At 48.4% G+C, this 19,064-nt stretch overlaps 3 protein-coding genes across 3 annotated transcripts; 1 reads left to right on the top strand and 2 right to left on the bottom strand.

Moving 5' to 3' along the window:
* Positions 1-922: 922 nt before the first annotated feature.
* On the bottom strand, positions 923-2,438 carry GLAREA_07276 (P-loop containing nucleoside triphosphate hydrolase; the record flags this gene model as incomplete). The annotated part of the gene is made up of 4 exons (XM_008081224.1): positions 923-1,927; positions 1,984-2,218; positions 2,263-2,288; positions 2,340-2,438. 4 exons carry the CDS (start codon positions 2,436-2,438, stop codon positions 923-925), a joined length of 1,365 nt encoding a protein of 454 aa, XP_008079415.1.
* Positions 2,439-3,112: 674 nt separating this feature from the next.
* GLAREA_07275 (uncharacterized protein) lies at positions 3,113-4,955 on the top strand (the record flags this gene model as incomplete). The annotated part of the gene is made up of 2 exons (XM_008081223.1): positions 3,113-3,449; positions 3,496-4,955. 2 exons carry the CDS (start codon positions 3,113-3,115, stop codon positions 4,953-4,955), a joined length of 1,797 nt encoding a protein of 598 aa, XP_008079414.1.
* A 2,860-nt stretch (positions 4,956-7,815) lies between these two features.
* GLAREA_07274 (uncharacterized protein) lies at positions 7,816-17,478 on the bottom strand (the record flags this gene model as incomplete). The annotated part of the gene is made up of 5 exons (XM_008081222.1): positions 7,816-8,433; positions 8,490-9,259; positions 9,314-11,149; positions 11,201-17,094; positions 17,153-17,478. 5 exons carry the CDS (start codon positions 17,476-17,478, stop codon positions 7,816-7,818), a joined length of 9,444 nt encoding a protein of 3,147 aa, XP_008079413.1.
* Positions 17,479-19,064: the final 1,586 nt, after the last annotated feature.

The raw sequence follows: 19,064 nt of genomic DNA, 5'->3' as shown, positions 1-19,064 counted from the left end.
TCGACCACTTGCCCCAATCATAGTTCTGATCAATGTGTTCCACCGCTGGTCGAATACTTGCCGGAGAAGTAAGACCAGGAACCCAGGCAAAGTCCCATCACCATATCCCAATCAACACATATTTACGCTCGAAGCAACTTTGCCCCCTTTTCAAGAGCTGTGATCTCGTTCTTCAAGTTCTTTCAAAGCTGCTTCACTGAAATGTCTTCCCCAGCAATGATATCTAACTGAGCTACAGATAACTCGCTTACGAAGGCAGTCCCGAAGATTCGCAATGGAAAATCCACTCCAGTTAATAGATGGAAATCGCTCCCTTGCATACACACAGTGTCAACAAAGCGCTTCCTTGCAACTTTATAGTATGAGTCCAAGATATCGTGAATGTCTTGGATAGTGTGTTCAGTGTTATCCATCGTCATCGTTTTCGAAATCTGCCCCAGTCTCACGACCTTCCCGGGTTGCGCCCAACCATTAGAGCTATGGCTTATCTCTGCGTGCTTTTCGAGTAGTTTTTCCAGACGGCTTGTTTTGTGCTTTTGCAAATTTTCATTGAAGTAGTGGTTGGTTGTCAGCGGCGTGCCGAATCGTTCCACTCGTATGATAAACCTAACGTGATCTATGGCAACTCGATACCGGTCAAGAAGTTTCTCTTGTAGTACCAACCTCAAGCTTGAACGGATCCCTTCGTCGGGGCAGACATGAGCAAGGGCTTTGAATATGAAGTCGTGCACGAAGAACACGATATCGGCGATATAATTTAAGGTCAGAGCTTCCCAGTTCTTTGATTGTTCCTGCCATATTGTAGGTAAGATCGAAGGTCCGATTGTCGCAAGACCGAAGCCTCTAGCCCTCCTGTACTCTTCTCCTATCCACTCTATGATGCTGGTGCTACAGTCATTTGGCATTGGGGCTACCTCATTCGTCAGATCAAGCCCGCGAGTTCTGGGTACTCAGAATCAGGATTGTCAGCGTCTACTTCTGATCCATCTGAAGGTGGCGTACTAGGGACCGCGGGATATGCGGTGGGTGGCACTCCTTCCTCTTCCGAATCAAAGCTTATTGTATGCCCAAATGTTTTGATATCTTTCGCGTAGCGCTCCATGCGTTCGACAGCTAATGTGGCAAGCCTGAGCCCAGGAACGCTTGCGAATACCGCGTGGCGTGAATAGTACGCATCTAAAGCGCAATTTGTCACGTCCTGGAACTTCTGCGACAATTCGAGCAAGAAGCGACGCTGCTGATCTGTCGATTCTCGATCAGCCCCAAGGCCATCTAGGCGCTTGCGACAGCTCGATAGCTGTTGTATAATCTGGGCTTGGACCTTTGGGAACTCTCGGCGTGTGATACTAACGAGCAGCTCCTGCAGACGTCTCTGGAGCGCGGGCGTACCGACCCGATCAGGGTCTAATCTAGACCAGGGCTCCGTCGAGAAGAAATGCTTCTCCTTCCTGTGGCGCGTCGTAGCATCGTTTGAGAGCTCACTCTGGCCTCTGTTTCGGACAATACAATATCCAAGACGGAGCTGGTTCCGTTTTCCCTCCACGAGGCTCATCACATTTTCCTCCCCGCCCTTGTCAATTAAGTCAGGCTTTGTGAGGACTCCGAGCGTCCGCAGGCCGTTTGGGTCCAATTCTTTAGCTATGGACAAAATCTCTTGAGTAGCAATGTCCATATTACTAGGGATAACGGCAAGGATAATGGTCCGCTCGTCCTTGATGTGGCGGTTCATAATCCGTCTCACTAAAGCCATGTCTTGTACCGTTGTCACACCCTCCGTTGGCGTTCTGAAGATGCCTGGGATATCAATAATACTGAGATTTTGTTTGTCTGGACCACAGAGCTCTATACTGAGGAGATCATCGCTAAAGGTAGAGTGGCTCGTTTCGAGGGGTTGGCCCGGACTCGGGATTTCCATCAGTTGACAGACCTGCGGCGGCGGATATTAGCCAAGAGTAGTTCGTAGTGTTACAGCGGATAACGAACCTCCTTAAGGATGTCAAGAAACTCATGACTTGTCAAAGTTGTCAGGCTGTCCTTCACATAGCCGTGGAGTTTATGCGCTTTTTGGAGACTTCGATCGGGCCCAGGGATAATGGAGACTTTGATATTACTCGTAGGACCACGCCGGAAGATAATCTGGGTTGCGAATCTAGTACACAACCCACTGTCTCGTGGGAATGGGAGCCCAGAGAAGCTTTCAAGAACGGAACTCTTGCCACTACAAGGGTCAGCATTGACGAGTTGGATTTAGAGCACCCATACCTCGACTGGTCTCCTACCACGGCAAGCTGTTGATTCTAGGCCTCAGCAAGGACTCCTAGACTAGACGTATCTCTTACCTGGGGTAGGGCAACAAAGTTTGATATCCCAAGCCCGCGTAACCCATCAATAATGTCGAGCTGTACTGGGCTTGCCAAATTCATTGCAGGTTCAGCCATAGCTATCTATGATGAGGATTCGCGTAAGGGAAGTAAGTAAGCCAGTATGCTGGAGGGGCTCAGATGAGATTAAAATTGGCGGTAAAAGTATTCTCTGCTAAACCTTTATCATTTCTTTGGGGCTCTTTGGAAAGGGGATATCCCTGCGACTACTGCAAGCCAGATACGAGTGGCATTTCTTCTGTGCTGCCGTGCAACTTCAATAGACCAATTCGTAAAATGATGCATGGCTTGCCGGTAAAGCTTGCTTTCCCATAGGAGGCGAAGGGCTTGAGATGGAAGTGGCGGCTCAAAAGCGAGGCAATCGGATCATCTGTCGTTCAGACCGGTTGGCTACGGTCGTATTATAAGAAGTACTACTCTTATTGGTGAGGAGAAAGGGCAATCTAGCAAGGTGATGTCTAACAGAAAACAACACCTCTTCCTTTTGATAAAGAGAGCTGCTTGAAACAACGCCAAGGCAGATTAACAGCTGTGGCCCATTGTGGGGTGATGTAGGGTGAGGGGTATCTCGACTTGTACTCCCACACATTGTATAGCTGATCGAATCAAGGCAACGCCACTGAAAGCCTCGAATAATTATTCGGGAAAGTAATATGAGTTCACACAACCCTTCTATAAATCTTCCATCTATTATTCATCCTGAACTGAGTTCTTGTAGACAACGCCTGACGATGTGGGGAGGTGCAACAACCTGGCAGCAATTGCGGGGAAGTATCAGCCACCTTGGAAGGCTAAACCCGGTCCCTGAGCAGCCAAGAGAGCACATTCTCGTTTCGAGCGGCTCGACCCATCAATTAAGCATTTCGCGCGAGAATGAGATCACTAGTAACCTAGCATTTCTGTCTGCAATTCGGGATGACAGTCTTAAAGTGATGGCTGTCTGCATAGAAGAAGCATCTAACGGAAAGGAAATTACGATTCGGATTGCGTCGAATACCGGAGATCTCTCGGAGGTTACAAGCGGGTTTAAAAGACTTGCCCGGTCTTTAGAGCAAGCAGCACGGCGAGGTTAGTAAGTGCTCTATGCGGGCTGAAACTAAAATGACCTCTATAGAAATTTCCAGAGCTCAAGCCAAAGAAGCCGTTTTCCAACATGTAGTGGTCTTAGATCTCCCAAGAATTCTATCAAGATTACGGTCACGACATGCCAGAACTACCCGGAAGACTGCAGGAAGGCCAGCTCTTACTAGTCAGCTAAGCCAAATTCTTAATGATAAGTCCATATCAGTCACGGCAAAATTCACAGGAAGTCAACTGGAGGGTGCAAGAGGAAGGGCGGAGGCGCTACAAAGTTTATTCACCAGGCTTGAAAGCATACCGCACCTATCAGCCGGTGATATCCAGGTGCAAGAGGTCGTTCAAAATATAGTATATACAGCCCACAAACTCACCGAGGAAATCGATCTGAGCGAAGTTATTTACACATTCACAGGCGATCCAAGCTTAAAAAAATACCTGCCAGAAGCGGTGGGCAAGCTTGGTCGGTATTACTCCGCGGTATTAGAGCTTGTCTGCGCCGCGAGGGACAAGGCGTGCCAGATGTTCCAAAAGATTCATGTAGAACCCTTCCAAGTCGCTATTCCTGCCTCTGTCCTAGAACCACTTTACAAGGTTCACGCTGAAATACAACTTCTCTTCTTTTACGAGCTTGACCCAGACCGACCTCGACCCAGAATTATCTGCTCGAGCAAGAGTGCTTGCTATCTGTGTAACCTGTTCTTCCAGATCCATGGTGGTTTCAGCGTGCCCCGAACACATGGCAGGCTTTACATGAAATGGATCTTGCCAGATTGGTTGAATGTCCCTACGCAACGACGTGGAGAGCTTGGATCCTTGGCAACCCAGTTGCAGGCAGTGCTGGAGAACAAAATCCGAATAGTCTCGAAATCCAAGAAGAGTATATGCTACCATCCAAACGAGAGCATCTTACTGCCACGTGGTCATTGGCCGTCGTCGTCTGCTGTTTCTAGCAAGATGACACTCAACCCTTTGGCTTCAACGTCTACACTTCGCCCGAGCCAGCCTTTTGCCCAGCCTGGATTATCAAACAGCACCAACTTGCCTCTTACTCCACCAAGGACACCGTTTCAGTCATGTGCTGCTGCTAGAAGCGATTTAGATACAATAGCTTCAAGAACGATCGAACTGACAGACTATGCGGGGAACACGCCAAGTTGGGAGAATATCTCTTTAATAGATATCGGATATAGCGAGCTTCCATATAGTCAATTCATCGTGTTGACGACGCCATTACTTCACTTACAACTGAACGAGTTATCTCTTACCTTGGATTTTGCTAGAGTGACTTCCGGCCATCTATCTATCGAGCCTGTAAGAGAGGACTCGGCTAGGAATAAGGAAGTTCACGTTATCGATGTCAAAGATATTCCGACGACGACAGAACTAACATTGGATTGCCCGCGAGGCTCAAACAAGCTTACAATTCAGTTGCAAAGTGCTCGGAAAGAATTTGTTTGTATTAAGTTTGTATGGGATGGTCCTGTAATAGAATAACCAACCGAGCATAGGCTGATGGATATCGGGAATGGCGTGTAGTTCTCGAAATAGTGGTTTGAGCGAAGGGGGTATTGAGATAAGATTTTAGTTCACAGCGAGAGATTTTCGTGGGAGTATTTATAGCGCGGCTAGGCAAACAGCCGCGCCAAGGGCGTACGGATAACAGGTGAAGGAAAATTTGTAGGTGCTGGAGATTGCACGACGAAGATTTACGCCAAGAACTCAGGTTGACACTGGCCAATTGAGACTTTATTTAAGACGAACAGCCAACCGAGTCGAGCCGAATTACAACGTCGGCGGCAGCAATTGTCTCGGTAAGTTTACTGGTATCCTGTTTGATCATGTTATGCAGCGACATAAGCACATCTGCTGTTACTGGCGTCACAGGTGTTTGTAATCTGGCCCACGCACAACCCCATTTCGGTAGAGGTTGTGTTCCAGATTGACTATAGAACATAGCTAGTACAAAAAATAAAGGAGTCGCCTATACGTATTCAAAGTTTTTCAAGTTTAAAGGTGAAGTACCCAAAAGAATTCTCGGCACGCGTGGTTTCTCGTTACGCATGGACAGACGTTAGGTTGCGAGGGTATGTCTGATAATGAACCTTAAAATAGTTACCTCTTAGTGGATGTGGACTGCTATCAAGTCTGTGTGAAGGTGAAGCGGAATAAGAGATAGGATATGCTGATTTATATTCCAGGAATACATCTTCTCGATCTTTGTTGTTGAAGTGCGGGGTCGAGGTGCATGCAGATTTTTTGAAAGGTTGCGATAAAGGCCAGCTGATTAAATAAACCATTTGCCTATCGTCAACCTCAACCAAACTTCTGCCACACCTCTCCAGGGCCATTGCCTAACCTTGAGGTAGATTGGGCTTCCATTAATTGCCGTGCTCTACTCTGTACTTTCTATAATACATCCAAAAGCCTAGCACAATATACACTATGAGGGACAAGAATGCAGCGAGGGGCAAAGTCTTCGACTTCAAAGACAACTCAGAATGGAGTAGCGAAGTTGCTCAGCAGGTGCACTTATCATCGCAATACCGGTCTCATATGGTGGTTGTTCTAGGAAAAGCATTAGAAAGACCTCCTGGATGGGTCAGGATTGTTACAGTTCGTATCTTTCTGCTCATACGCTGGAAATGTTCTAATTTGATCAGGTCACATCAACTTTACCTCCAACTTCCGACCAGAATCAGTACCTTCCTATATATCCTACAAGAAAACTCCAGAAGGGTGGTATACAATTAAAACTATGTGGAACATTCGAAGGACAAACAATCTTACGTGTACTATCGTATGTAAGAATCGAAAAAGTTGAGGAGGTGCCGCTGGAGATTTTGAGTGAAATCGTTAGATCTGACGGGTTGAGTGTAATGCTCCAGGAGAAATCATTTAGTACCTTACAGAATTGTTTGCGAAGACAAGTTTGTCGAAACAGGACTGCAAAGGAATAAAAGCCCTTAGTAGAGGGTCCACCTAGCTTGTCGGAATGAAGTTTGCGTAGCTCATCAAGGTGGTGGCGAATTTGGGGGGCATCAACTTCCGCTGTTCTTCGGGTTTCAATTCTTGCATCAAAATGCTGTTGAAGCGCTCTGTTTGGAAAGTAACTTGTGTGATCTATTCTGTTTTGGTGAGTTAAGAAGTTTGATATGCTGGAAAATGGGCGGATTTTGGGGACGGCGTATTTACGGTCGAAAGGATATGCCTAGGGTCTCACAGGAATACCACCTTCTTCTGATGTTTATTATTAATTGCAATGTATTCATTTTCAAATATATATGTTGGCTGAATCATGGGTAAAGCACGAGTTGATTGACACATAGTCATCCTAGGAAAGATCATTATACTTCAATCCAGTATCAAGCATCTTTGGGATTATATTCCCATTTCAAGGTGAGCCTCGTAGTGGACTGATGCGATATCAACCGGTGATGAGACGTACCCTTCGATAATACTGTTCGTTGGATGCATATTGACCGGTGAGATGGGGAATGAAACACTTTCTCGGAGAGTGTACAAGTGGTATGAAAGTATTGTATTCAGAAGATACGACCGGGAGATTGTGTGTCGCTGGGTCATTGGACGATAGTGTAGAGCTGAAGTTATACAACATACCTCGATACACCGCTTCGGATTGCCATCATCTCTTGTAACTATAATGTCTGGGTAATTCTGAAACATCCGAGACAACAAATTTTTTAACTTAAAACAAAATTGCCCATGTAATCATTTGCTTCACATTTCGAATAGCTAAAGCACCGTACCAACTCTCAACTCCTGCCTTTAAATCTCAGCACGCTACAGTATCGCAAAGAGCTTCCGACATACAATCGACTTGCCCCTCAAGCGTTCTTAGTGACAAATGGCAAGATCTTCCCACCGAAAGGGTCTGTAAGGGAGACGTGCACGGGTAGCATGGGAAGCCAGAATACATGATCACTCCGCGAGGAAGCCTGTCAACGTATCAACAACGTCCATTCACACATAAAAATAAAACAAAATGTGAACGCTCGCAATGTTTCGGCAATCGCAGGAGAGTGAGAAATGAAAGCCTCGCTACCTCTGCTCGGGGCATTCAAGTCATTGGTGCAGTGCCAACTGTCTCCCTGAAGAAGCCTTGCGATAAGAGGCGCAAGGGAATAAATTTCCAAATATAATTGGGTTTATACGAATTACAAACTGTCAGTACCAGGCGCTCATCGCAGGAAAACAATTCAAGATGAGTCATTTTGTGAAACTTCCCGAAACAACCCAAGCCTCGGCGAACGCATCCATGACCGATCTTCGATGAAAAAGACATATAGAAAAAGTGGCAAAGTAAAGAATGGAGGAACTCATATGAGGAGATCCGTTATAGAGTACCCATTGAGTCGCCCTCGTCTTCCAGGTCCGGATGTTGGACTTCAGCTTCGTCTACATCGCCACTAGTTCCACCTCCGGAAGGCCCTCCAACGTCTCTAGCACCTATACCTCGCGCTGCAAAGAAAGGATGGCTTTCGTGCAAGGGCCGTCCCTGGCAGATATAACCCATTGGCGTGTGCATGATGTCTTGCCCCTTGCGGCAGACCGTAAGCCACTCCAGTAGGAAGTCGACAGGATTCTTGGTAGAGATGCCGACGTGCTCGGTGCGACCCTGCGGGGAGTCTGTACCGGTATTGTCTGCAAGCTGCAAATAATTTGTCAGAGGAGCACACTCAGTGAAGTTAATGTATAGCCGGCCAGCGAAAATTCCAAGTTCGATGGAGAGCCAGTCGGGTGCCGTGTAGCCATCGGGCAGGCGAGGGAGGACATAGTATGAAAGCTCGTTGAAGTGCAACATGTTTTTTGTGACAGGGGCAGCATACGTAATTAGGTGTACCTTTGGTTTTCTTGCTACACGGATCATGGGAATCAAAAGTTCAGCTTCTTCGGAGATAACTATGAGGGCCGTCCCATTCGAAGGGCTCCACAGGATCCATTCAACAGGGCGCTGTAGAAGACATTAGCACAACCAGGGACAAGGAATGTTGATGGGCTATAACTTACGAGGAAGTTGTCATTTGGGATACGCTTTCCAAGCTCAATAGTGCGCATGAACTCAGGCGAGACGTACAGCTGCGATGTCGTGCGGCGAACATTATACTTTTGACCGATGCTCGTCCGCGCCAGAGCGTCAAAGACATGTTCGTATCCGTGCCCACCAGCGAGCTCGCCAGTTTTAGCAAAGTGAGAGATAGCTGCATGCAGACCCGGAAATGCGACAGCCTTGTAGTGCGCCGGCTTTTGCACTTGGCGTACCTGCTCGACTTGGAATTCGACTTCTCGCTCCTGCTCTACTTCTTCTAGCACAGAGCTATGAACACGATCTCCCTTGTTCTTTGCTGCTCGTCTCTGCTCACTGAGCTCCTCCATGAAACACTTCAGTTCTGCGGACGGGGTGTCAGCGACGGAACTCGGCTGGGTGTCTGGCACTACTCCATACAGCTGCTCAAGAGTCTGGCGCTCTGGGTGCTGAATAACTCTGAGATAGGCTTCTCGGTGGCGATTTTTTGTAAGGAACTTCACGTATTTCCATTGCGCATCCGTCCGGCGGCAGAAATCCGTTCCTTGTGCAAGATACAGATTCCGCAAGTGCTCATTCGCACGGCAGGTCTGTTCCAGAAGCCAGCACACGATGTGAGAGGACTCAATACGGGAAGAGTCAAGTACCTCTCCACATATTTTCCTACACACGTCCAATATGCTCTGGTGGACCTCGGGGGGGGCAAAGAAAATGATAGACTGAGTGGTTCCCAGTTGTCGTAGCCTCATCGCAGCTGGGTCTGTTAGGTACGCCTTTCAATCAGGGCGATGGTTGGCAGTCAGCTTACCTTGCATCGTGTGGTCTTTCGTCTGGCCGAGAGCTAGTGTTAATGCTCCGCGGGCTTTCTGGGGCAGCTTCAAGTCTATTCCACGGGTGTGTGCTTCATCAATATACACGAGGCATTCGTCAAGTTTCTCGGCAAAAGGGGTGGCAAGCAGCGGCACCACCTCCTTCCCTCCTCGATACTGAACCCAGGCTCTGTTGTCAGCACCAAAATAGACAGCCCCCTTGGCTTGTGTGTCTATATCTAGCCATGCCCTAACGAGGGTCCGATTGTCCATCTCGAGGATGTAGGCACCGGCGTCGATTAGAATTCTTATCTCCAATCCCGCGATCCTTCGCAGTAGCTCTTCCTCTGTCAGGCGCTTTCCCTGCTCAGCTGCAAGCTTGTACTGCCGGTTCCGGCTCTGTAGAACGTAAGTGAGCACTTCTGCATTGGTTTGACGTAAGCTGGGTAGGTCGTCTTGCTTGATGTTCAGTGGGAGCATCATCTTGTTATCATTTGTGCCGCTGAAACCAGTTGTCTTCGTGCAGGAGGTTTCCTCACCTGGTCGAGATTTCGAGAACAATGGGAGGTCCCACCCAGAAGCCTGCAGCTTGACGCCAAACTGCTTAGCGTGAGCAGGGAAGACAAAGTTGTTCATGTAATGGTCAAGGACGCTTCTATTGAGTCGAAGGTGACGCCAGAGTTCCTCGACTTGTCCTTGGTCATCTCCATTAATGACATTCCAGTGATGCAAGGCTTCTGGCAGGGTATCAGAACCGTAAGTCCACCTATCATACTCCGCTGCTGGATCATCAGACTTCAAAACATGCTGTAAACCTTCGCGGAACTGAGATAGGTTGAGGCCCGAGTAATAGAAAGCCAAGCAAGTGAACAGGATAGAGACGTCAGGATGGCCGAACTCTGCCTGCTCAGATGGAACTCCTTTCGCGTCAAATGGGACTGCAATAGGATGCCTATTTGGGTGCAGGCCATACTGCACATTCCATCTTTTCTTTAGGCAGAGTAAGAGAATTCTGTTGAAGAGCAAGCCACGGAGAAGGAGGATGTTCTTGCGAGCCGAAGATCTATCTGCAAAAAGAGTCGATACCTGCTCGGTGAACTTGTGGTCGATATTATCATCCGATAATACGCGCTTGATCTTACGCCTAGTAACAGGTACGGTTGAGTTAGTCAGGCGAAGGAAGGAAATCCGTCCGTCGCAGACGTCATTAATGATTCGTTGGTGCAGGGCGTCTTCCACGTCGGTTCGGAGGAGGTGTATCATGGGAAATCCACCCGGTCGTTTGACAACCTCAATGCTTTTTGGGAAATCGCACTGAAGATCCGGGAGATGATCCTCGACCAGAGACAACAGGATCTGTGCAACCTCCCAGCGGTGTGGGTGTCCATCGACGGATACCTGTGGGCCGCTTGGGTAGATTAATTGCGTCTTAACCGCTAAGGTGAAGTCTGATTCATCAAGGACATCGCGACAAGTGCTAGTTAACCATGACTGAAATGTGACCATCTCCTGCGCTTCATGAAGCCGGGAGTCCGCAAGGCGTTGGAGCCCGCTGAGCTTATACGACAAGATATGCTCAGGAGTAGTAAGAATAACACCGCAACATTGAAGAATTTCGCGATGGTGTGCGGAGAATAATCGGAGCATGTTTGGCGTGGTCAAGGTCCGGCGAGAGAATGGAATATGCCTGATCTCTCGACCTACTAATCCCCCCAATCTAGACTGGACTGTTTGAGCAGTCTGCAGGAGCAGCGCCTTTGGCACGACAAGACGCGAAAGCTGCTTCTTGTCTGCCAGAATCGCCACAGCCATAGGCACAATGCAAGAGGTTTTTCCTAAAGATCCATCAGCATGCCAACTTTCAAATCTATTTCAAAGTAGGGTACGTCGGAACAGAAGGGTTATAGTGCCTCGAGTCAAAAAGTTGATTGTTTTACCTTTGCCCATGTTCATTTGTAATACAGAGTTTGATCTAGATGAGGGCGATATAATAGCATGGGCAACATCTATCTGCTCACAACGAATGAGAAGATCGCTTTCAATCTCAAGAAGTAACCAGTCAGGGAACTCCAAAGCGCTCCAGTTCTCATGGCCAGTATTTCGCCATTCCTGAAGCAGCTTATGGTGATCTCCTTTCAATTGGGCATGTCTGATACGTAGAAGCCTTTGCAAAGTCGTAGCTAGAACGCCATACGAAACCAGGCATTCTCTCATATTGCTTCCGAAATGGTGATCAGAGCTTGACCGTAGTTGTTCGAGAGTTGTTATCGGCGTGGTACATGGCCACAAGCTACCCAATCGAAGCCATTGGAAGCGATCGTCCTCGGCGGAGAAGGTATTCTGAACACGTTCAAACTCATGGTTTAGAGCCGCCCGAGCCTTTTCAATGTCCTCTCTAACAACATCCACACCTGGCGGCGTCTCTTGAAGCTGTGCCTGGTTGCTGACATTCTCTAGAGCAAGAAGACTCTTCTTCAAGTCATTTCCGTACTGCTGCCGAAGAACGTCCGCGGATTCAGCGAATAAATCTAAGATCTTACCTAGCTCAACAACCTCCTTGGATGAAATGGTTTTTCGGGAGATCTTCTTCCGCTCGCTGGGCGAATGTACGCCTCGGAGTAGATCTTTGCTCAGAAGTGCTCCATGAGACAAGTGGCCTAAAGGAAGGGGCGCGCATTTCACTAGAAGATCCGATAATGTTGGAATAGGAGAGCCACGGTCAGGCCTGCAGAGGGCTGCAGCTTCTTCATTCCAAGCTTGCGGTACTGACATGTCGTTCGCGCCTTTGTAGCGATCCAGGATCTCCTGAGCTTGAATGACATACTCCGAAAGACGCATATTCCGATGCAAGCGTTGCCACTCAGGGAGAATTCTTTCCATGGCTAGCTCGCGATCAAGCACCGTTGATTCAAATTCCTCCGCTGATGGTTCCGAGCTGGGCCACTGCTCTAAGAGAAAGGTGGCTAGGCGTCTCCCTTCAGCCTCGCACAGGATCCGATGCTTCTCTCGAAACCGATCTTGCTTTCTTTTACTCTTGCTGACAACCGGTTGACTAATGGGATAGTCGGCTACGATGAGATTTAGAAGCAATTCAAGCGTTGGAGATGCGTAGAGCTTGAACTCAGCAAAGGAAGGACTTATTGGTGGCTGTAATATTTTCAATTCATCTAAACAACCGAATGCAGCCAGCGACCGGATCGCATCCATGTCAGCCTTTGTGCCAAATGACAAGAGGCCAAGTCGAAAAATCAACGTATACGGATCCTGAGGATCGCTATGTCGGCAAAGATTCATGAGACTGCCCCACTGTTCGCCGATATTGTTCTCCATCAGATCGCTGAGGCAACTCGAAATGGATTGTGAATCTGAGTCGGTATGGTGAAATCCACCGATTAATTTCCAGTCCTGAAGAATAGCTGCCAGCTTTCTTGCCTTATGTGCACAAAACGGTCGCTTGCGAAAAAGTCCCACGATTTGGTAAACATTGGTGGCTTGGGGCAAACTGCTATGTCGATCTCTGGGGTTGTACACCATGTCTTTTCCCACTATCAATCTGCTCGGATCAGAAGTGCCGCGCTCGTAAAGACGCCGAATTTCACCACGCCTTCGGAGATGAGAAGGGATCTCGGTTTCAAAATCTATCACTTCGCCTTCGTTAGCAGTAAAGGCTCGGAGCCGATCTGATTTTGCCAGTAGCTCTTGGGCCAGACCCATATAGCTATCGTGTTGAACGCTTATTGTAAGGTGCTTGTCCCAGATAACGGTCTGCAAGCGTCTCTTGTCCTTCGGATAGTACTCTCTACTCGGACTTAGTCCCCCGATGACTCTCAGAATGGAGGCAAGACCGTCGCTCACTGGCTTCCAGGGCTGGCAATAGCCTGATCTCAGCGTGTGCAGAGCTTCCTCTGTGCCAGTGCGCCCGGTGAGAGGATCGGGCAAAACGAATGAGGTGAATGCATGAAACTGAGCTTTGGAGTAGAGTAAGCGTGGCTCAGGCGGACATGATAATCGTCCCAGAACATCGTCGATTCCAAACCTGCCATATTCAGTGGTGCTACTTGCTCGAACCGCAAGATGCATACCGTGACGCTTGTATGTCAGCTGTCCCAGTGGAGTAATTATGCTTCGCCGCTCAGGATTGGCTACGTCACGAAGCACAATCTTGCTCTGGAATCCGTAAAGCGTCCCGGCGTCTTGGTTGGGATCGATCTCTGCGTTCAGCTCTCGACACTCAAGAAGGTTGCTCTTATTTACAAAGAAAGAGAGCTCAAGGTGCCGCATCTCAACCGAAAGTCTACCTATTGCAGGCTGGAAGACGGTCAGCCGTTGGGGATCCTCGAAGTGGCGGAAGATCTCAGCCACACGCTTGCAGAGATCTGAATGGGGATCAACCAAGACAACTCTATTTCGCTGCGCCCGGCGATTGGAGACATCTAGAATCCAGTCACTCTGCCTAGTCTTCCATATGACAGGTTTCCGCCGGATCTCCAAGCGCCTTGTACGGAGATTAAGCCAGTGTACGCAATTTTCGATTAGACCTGAGGGCAGATCAAAGCTGTCACTATCCACAAATACACGCCGAGGAACACACTCTAGAAGACTGTCTCTGACAAGAGCTCGAATGACCACACTCTTTCCGCGAAGTCCAAAATGGACTTCATTACCGCGTATACGAGTTGCCATGACGTGACTCATGCCGCTCAGTGATGAGGGGAAGGTCAGAAGGTGCTGGTTTCCGAAAAGCTCCTTGACGTCCTCTGATTCCCTGATGTCCAGGGGTAGTCTTCCCAATGGCTTTCCGTCCACTAGTAGGTGACCCTCAACGAAGTTGTAGTGGACTACCTGAGGGACGATGAACTTGTTAGCCGTACTAGTGATGACCGAAACGACCCATCTCTTGTTCGGGGAGGAAAGGAACTGCCAATGAGAGTAAGTTCTCCCAGTGGAATTGCTAGAATCGGACCAAGTCTTATTGATTGCAAACCCGAGGCTGTCAAGATTGGATTCAATAGACTTCTGGATGAGTCCTCGTATGCGATACACCATTTTCATATCTCTGACCAACATGTTTTTCAGTTTCGAGGGGAGCTTCGCAAGATCAACCACGAGGTTCTCTTGTAGAGCTATCGAGGCTTGGACAAAAGAACATAGATCCTCTGCATTCACGTTGGAATTCGAGTCAACAAAGGTAGTGAAAGTCCTTCGGCAAAGCAGAGCGGCCCAGAATCCGTATCTTGCCGCTCTCTCTGCTACGTCAGCCTCGACTGCATTTCTAACCTCATCACGGAGGTGGGAGATCCATTGTAAAGTTGACTCACGCGCGGCCTTGAGAAGCCTTTCCGCGGATTGACGATCCCTGCCCGATGTCAAGTTGAAGAGTCGAAGGCTGAGGGTGATGAGCATCTCCATACAATGCATCTCACGCCAGTTAGTAGTTATATTGCGAAGACGGTTATCGATCTGTTCTGTCAAGCGCTGGCAGAAAGACGGATCCCGGAAGACGACGTGAGCGTCTCGCAGAAGGTCGGCTTCATTCTGTGCTGGCCCTGCTTGCATAGCGAGATGATTGAAGATAAGCATGGTATCTTCGGCGCTGAAGTTTAGGTTTGAAGCACCCAACTCCACTAGCATGGTCAGCCACCTACGAGTCTTTCCGGACAGCAATCTTTGGTAGCTCATGAACTCGTGAACGGAAATATCTGACGGACAGCTGCTTTGACTAGCAACGATCTCGTAGGACGACGGCCCTTCTGTGTTAGGCGCGGGATGTGCCGGTGATCCAATGACCGAGCCTTGTAGAGAGCGCGGAACATAGACTCCACAGAGGTGTTGAAATGTCAACTGCTTGTCAAGATTTCTCAGCCATACTCCAGACTTGATATCATAGTATGCAAAGTTCAGCCCCAGCGGCAAGAGGATATCAGAGAGGCCGACCTTCATTTTAAACGCCTTAAAATGTGTCTGGAGAAAGGATTTCTTCGCTGACGCAATTGAGACACCATCCACGGTCGGTTTCATATAGCACTGAAGCTGATGGTAGTCTTTCAGCAACATGACTGGTGGCAGAGAAGTACTGGTCTTGCTTGGGTGCCCCAGATCGTTGACTATTCTAAATGTTGCATTTCGATATGCCGCTAGGAAGCTGGGAATTCCGAGCTCTAGTACTACTGCCGCTTTTTGAGCACTATCTTCCGGGAGGAAGTCTTCGTGGATAGCGATTGTCATGCGTTTCCGGCAGCGCCAGTGCCAGCACTTTTTGCATCCATGAATGTTGCGAGACCCATCATAATTCGTAGTGCAAATACAAGTGGTACTAGTAATTTTCTCACTGAGATTGTCGTATTCCTTACAAAGGTTATCCCATTCGGATTGCTTCTTTCCGCGCGACTTGCTTGAGGCTTCCTCGATCTGTTGCTGCAGTTTACGCAGCGAAGCAGACTGTTCTACATATCGCGCAGCGAAGCAGTTCTTATCAGGTTCGCTGAAAATCGTCTTGTTAGCAAACCGACAATCGCTATATCTGCTCCGGAGATGGCTCTGGATACCTTGGAGTCGCTGCATGCTTGATAATGTAGAGAGGTGCAGAACATCCAGCAGCTCAGGGTTGAATATTGGGGCGTAGTCGCGGAGCAGGGTACAGGCTCGTATAGCACACTTATCCATTTGAACCCAGAGGTCAAATAGATTTAAGATGAAGATGCTTATTTGTTCTGGATTAGAGTCATAAGCATCTCCAACCATGGTGAACACATCGATAATCGACTTTGCCAACTGTATACAACGAGCTTCGCAGTCTGCCACAGGCTCAGGTGATAACGCGCGTTCCTTCTCGATGTCTTTATCCAATTTGGCCAAGGAGAAGTAGCGGTCGGTGAACTTTGTGACTTTTTCCATGGTGCCATCACCCGGGGGAGGAATATGCAGCGATGCAGGATCTCTGCGCTGTGAGGGAGGTAGGGCGAGCAGATTATAGAGATATTTTCCGCTGTTTGGAAGGGAAAGGTGAAGAGCCTGCTCATCGGCGTGAGGTGGGAGTACCGAGATAGGTCGAGCGATGGTTGTCTTAAAGTGTGCCCAGGCTGATTCAACCTGGTCTGTAGCCTTCTCGATGATTCCCTTTAACATTGGACCGACCAGGTCGAAGAACTGGTTGTAAACGGCAGAGGCGGAGAAAACCCGAGCCTTGTCCATTTCCAACTTCGCAAGGCGGCGGCACAACTTGGCTCTGAGCATCACTGTCAGCTCTGGGGCAAGCCGACCAGCACAATCCTCAAGAAACTGGGCAAGAACAGTGCAAATGAGGAACTTGTAGCAGGCCCGTCCAGGCTCGTTTCCCAGGACGATGCAGAGCTGACGCTGAATGGCGACACGGAGAACGAGCCATAACGGCAGCCTTCTCCACGGAAACTCTGCATTTTCTATATTGACATCGTCCCGTACTCGCTTTCGTAATCTGGGCACTTCGACAGCGGATCCGACAGCCTCAAGCAAGGGCATCAGCATCTGCGTAATCAGAGCTGGGTCGGTGGTATCCCGGGCCTCAATGACGAAGACTTTCGCCTTAGCAGAACGCGCCTCGAAACGCTTCAGAGACTCCATGCTCGCCTGCTCAAGAAAGGTAGCAAGACTCTCCTGGAAACTCTTCTTGAGGAATTCGTCGAAAGGTATTTCAACAGCGCGGCCGGGGAAGTCCCACTGGAGTGCATTCTCGGCGGCGAGGACGTCTTCCGAAGAAGGTGATGCTTCGAAGGCTTCGAAGATGACGGTATCTACACCATCACTACGTTACATGCCTTAGTAAGAATTTAGACAATCCTTTCTCGAGTAGTCATACTTACTGCCTTTGACGTCGAACGAGGAGTGCTGCATTCTGTTCCACCACATATAAGATAATAAGACCATTTCGTTGGAGATTGTAGAATTCTTGTAGCATCGATGCTTTCTCAAGACGGCCTAGATTGGTATTAAGGCAAATGCGAAGGGAATAGCGAACAGAAGCCCATGTTTCCTGAAATTGTTGGCCTGTGAGCTTTCCCATCGTATCGCAGGTACGTATGAGGCGAGATAGGATGCTCTGTTCAATGGCCTCGATGTCTATATCCCGATGTCCAGGCAGCTTGGGCGGCAGGACCAAATGGTTGAAGACCGACTCGAGCAAGGCCATAGTCGCCAGCGGAGCTCGAAATATGTCGAGAAGCAGAACGGAAGAATTGTAAGGCTCCTCCCATGCGCAAGCTTTTAAACAGCAGTCTGGCTTCGCCGTATTGATCAAGGACGGAGGGAAGTCGCTCGCGCTCAGGTCGTACAACAGTAATGGTTAACCCCTCTCGAGTGAAATACTTCGTGACAAGTAATTAGCCAAACACAATCCATTTATGGAGGTGTGGAGGATGGGTCTTTATTTTTACTGGAAGTTGACGAAGATGTTGCAGGTGAATTGCTTTTATGTTGGATCAAACGAACCTGGGGTGCAAACCATTCGCTGGAAGCCCCCGATCTAGCGTACGGAAGGTACGAAAGTACTACTTCGTACGACTCTCCCCTGTATTAAAGGTTATACGGTGGGATTTTGCATGCTCAACAGCTGACTGGTCCGTAAGTTATGCTTTTATAGGACTTACACCAAATTTTCATAATTGCCACCTAATCAGTGCGTAAGTCACCTCCAAACCAATAAGTTCTACTTGTCCAGCCAGTTCCAAATTACCCACCGTATAATCTTTAATACGGGAAAGGAGACTATGTACCTGCCTAGGGATCCTTGATCGCTCGATTGGGGTATCCAGCTATGTAGCGACGTCACATGACACACCACTTCTTGGCCTCATAAGCCTGAATCGGAAACTCTGGTCATACTGTACCATGAGTTTAAAAGGCGCAAAGAGCTCAATGGTAGTGCTGTAGGTCGAGTCTTCCTGTCACACTACGAATTGATACCTTTCCAATCAGGCGCGACGGCGGCGACGCGATTGTAATTTTCAGAGTAGCCGGGTCGGGCTGTTCAGGAGTAGTCACACAACATGACTAACGCAAAAATTACGGAAACTCTTATAATAGATTCACAAATTTAGAATCCATTGAGTTCAAGCTACTAATGGTTTGTCTCATCACGAGGCTGGTATCTAATGTCTCGTCTTCAGAATCGGAGGCTTGTGTTGATTGACTGAAGAATATCGCAGGCTTGATGTAATCTAGTTGAATCAGCCGACATCTGACGCTCTTTGTGGGACTGCCAGCTCTAGAGGCAGACGTCGCAGATGATGGCTCTTTGAGGAATGAAGAGGCCGCATCACTTTCCGGAACGGAGACCCTATCAGCCCATCCTGAAATTGAGTTCGTGTCCGAAGTTCTTTGCCTCTTAGTCGGTGAAGCTGAGCGTGTTGTCGTGTGGCGCCCAGCTTGGTGTGAGGAAGTTAGGCTTCCCTGAGTACGGCTGGTCGTCGTCCAGCCCTCGATACAGTATTCAAAATATTCTCTCTTCGAAGAACGAAGGCGTGGTACAGGAACATATTGCACTTTGTAGGATGGAATTTTGGTATTGATGCGACTTTTTTGGACCTAGTTACGTTCTAGTGGTTGGCCGAACAACATGGGAAAGACCAAGAGAAATAACGAATTGATGCGAGCGACCGCGGGGATGGGATTCGTCATCACCACAAAAAAAAAATAGGTAAAACGAGGACTCTGGTAAGTTACTTGCCACTATCAGCCAGTTTTAAATCAGTATTAAGCTTATCTGATCCTATACCC

This window comes from Glarea lozoyensis (assembly GCF_000409485.1).
Source record: "Glarea lozoyensis ATCC 20868 chromosome Unknown GLAREA14, whole genome shotgun sequence".
NCBI lineage: Eukaryota > Fungi > Ascomycota > Leotiomycetes > Helotiales > Helotiaceae > Glarea > Glarea lozoyensis.
This window is presented reverse-complemented; position numbering and strand designations above follow the sequence as displayed.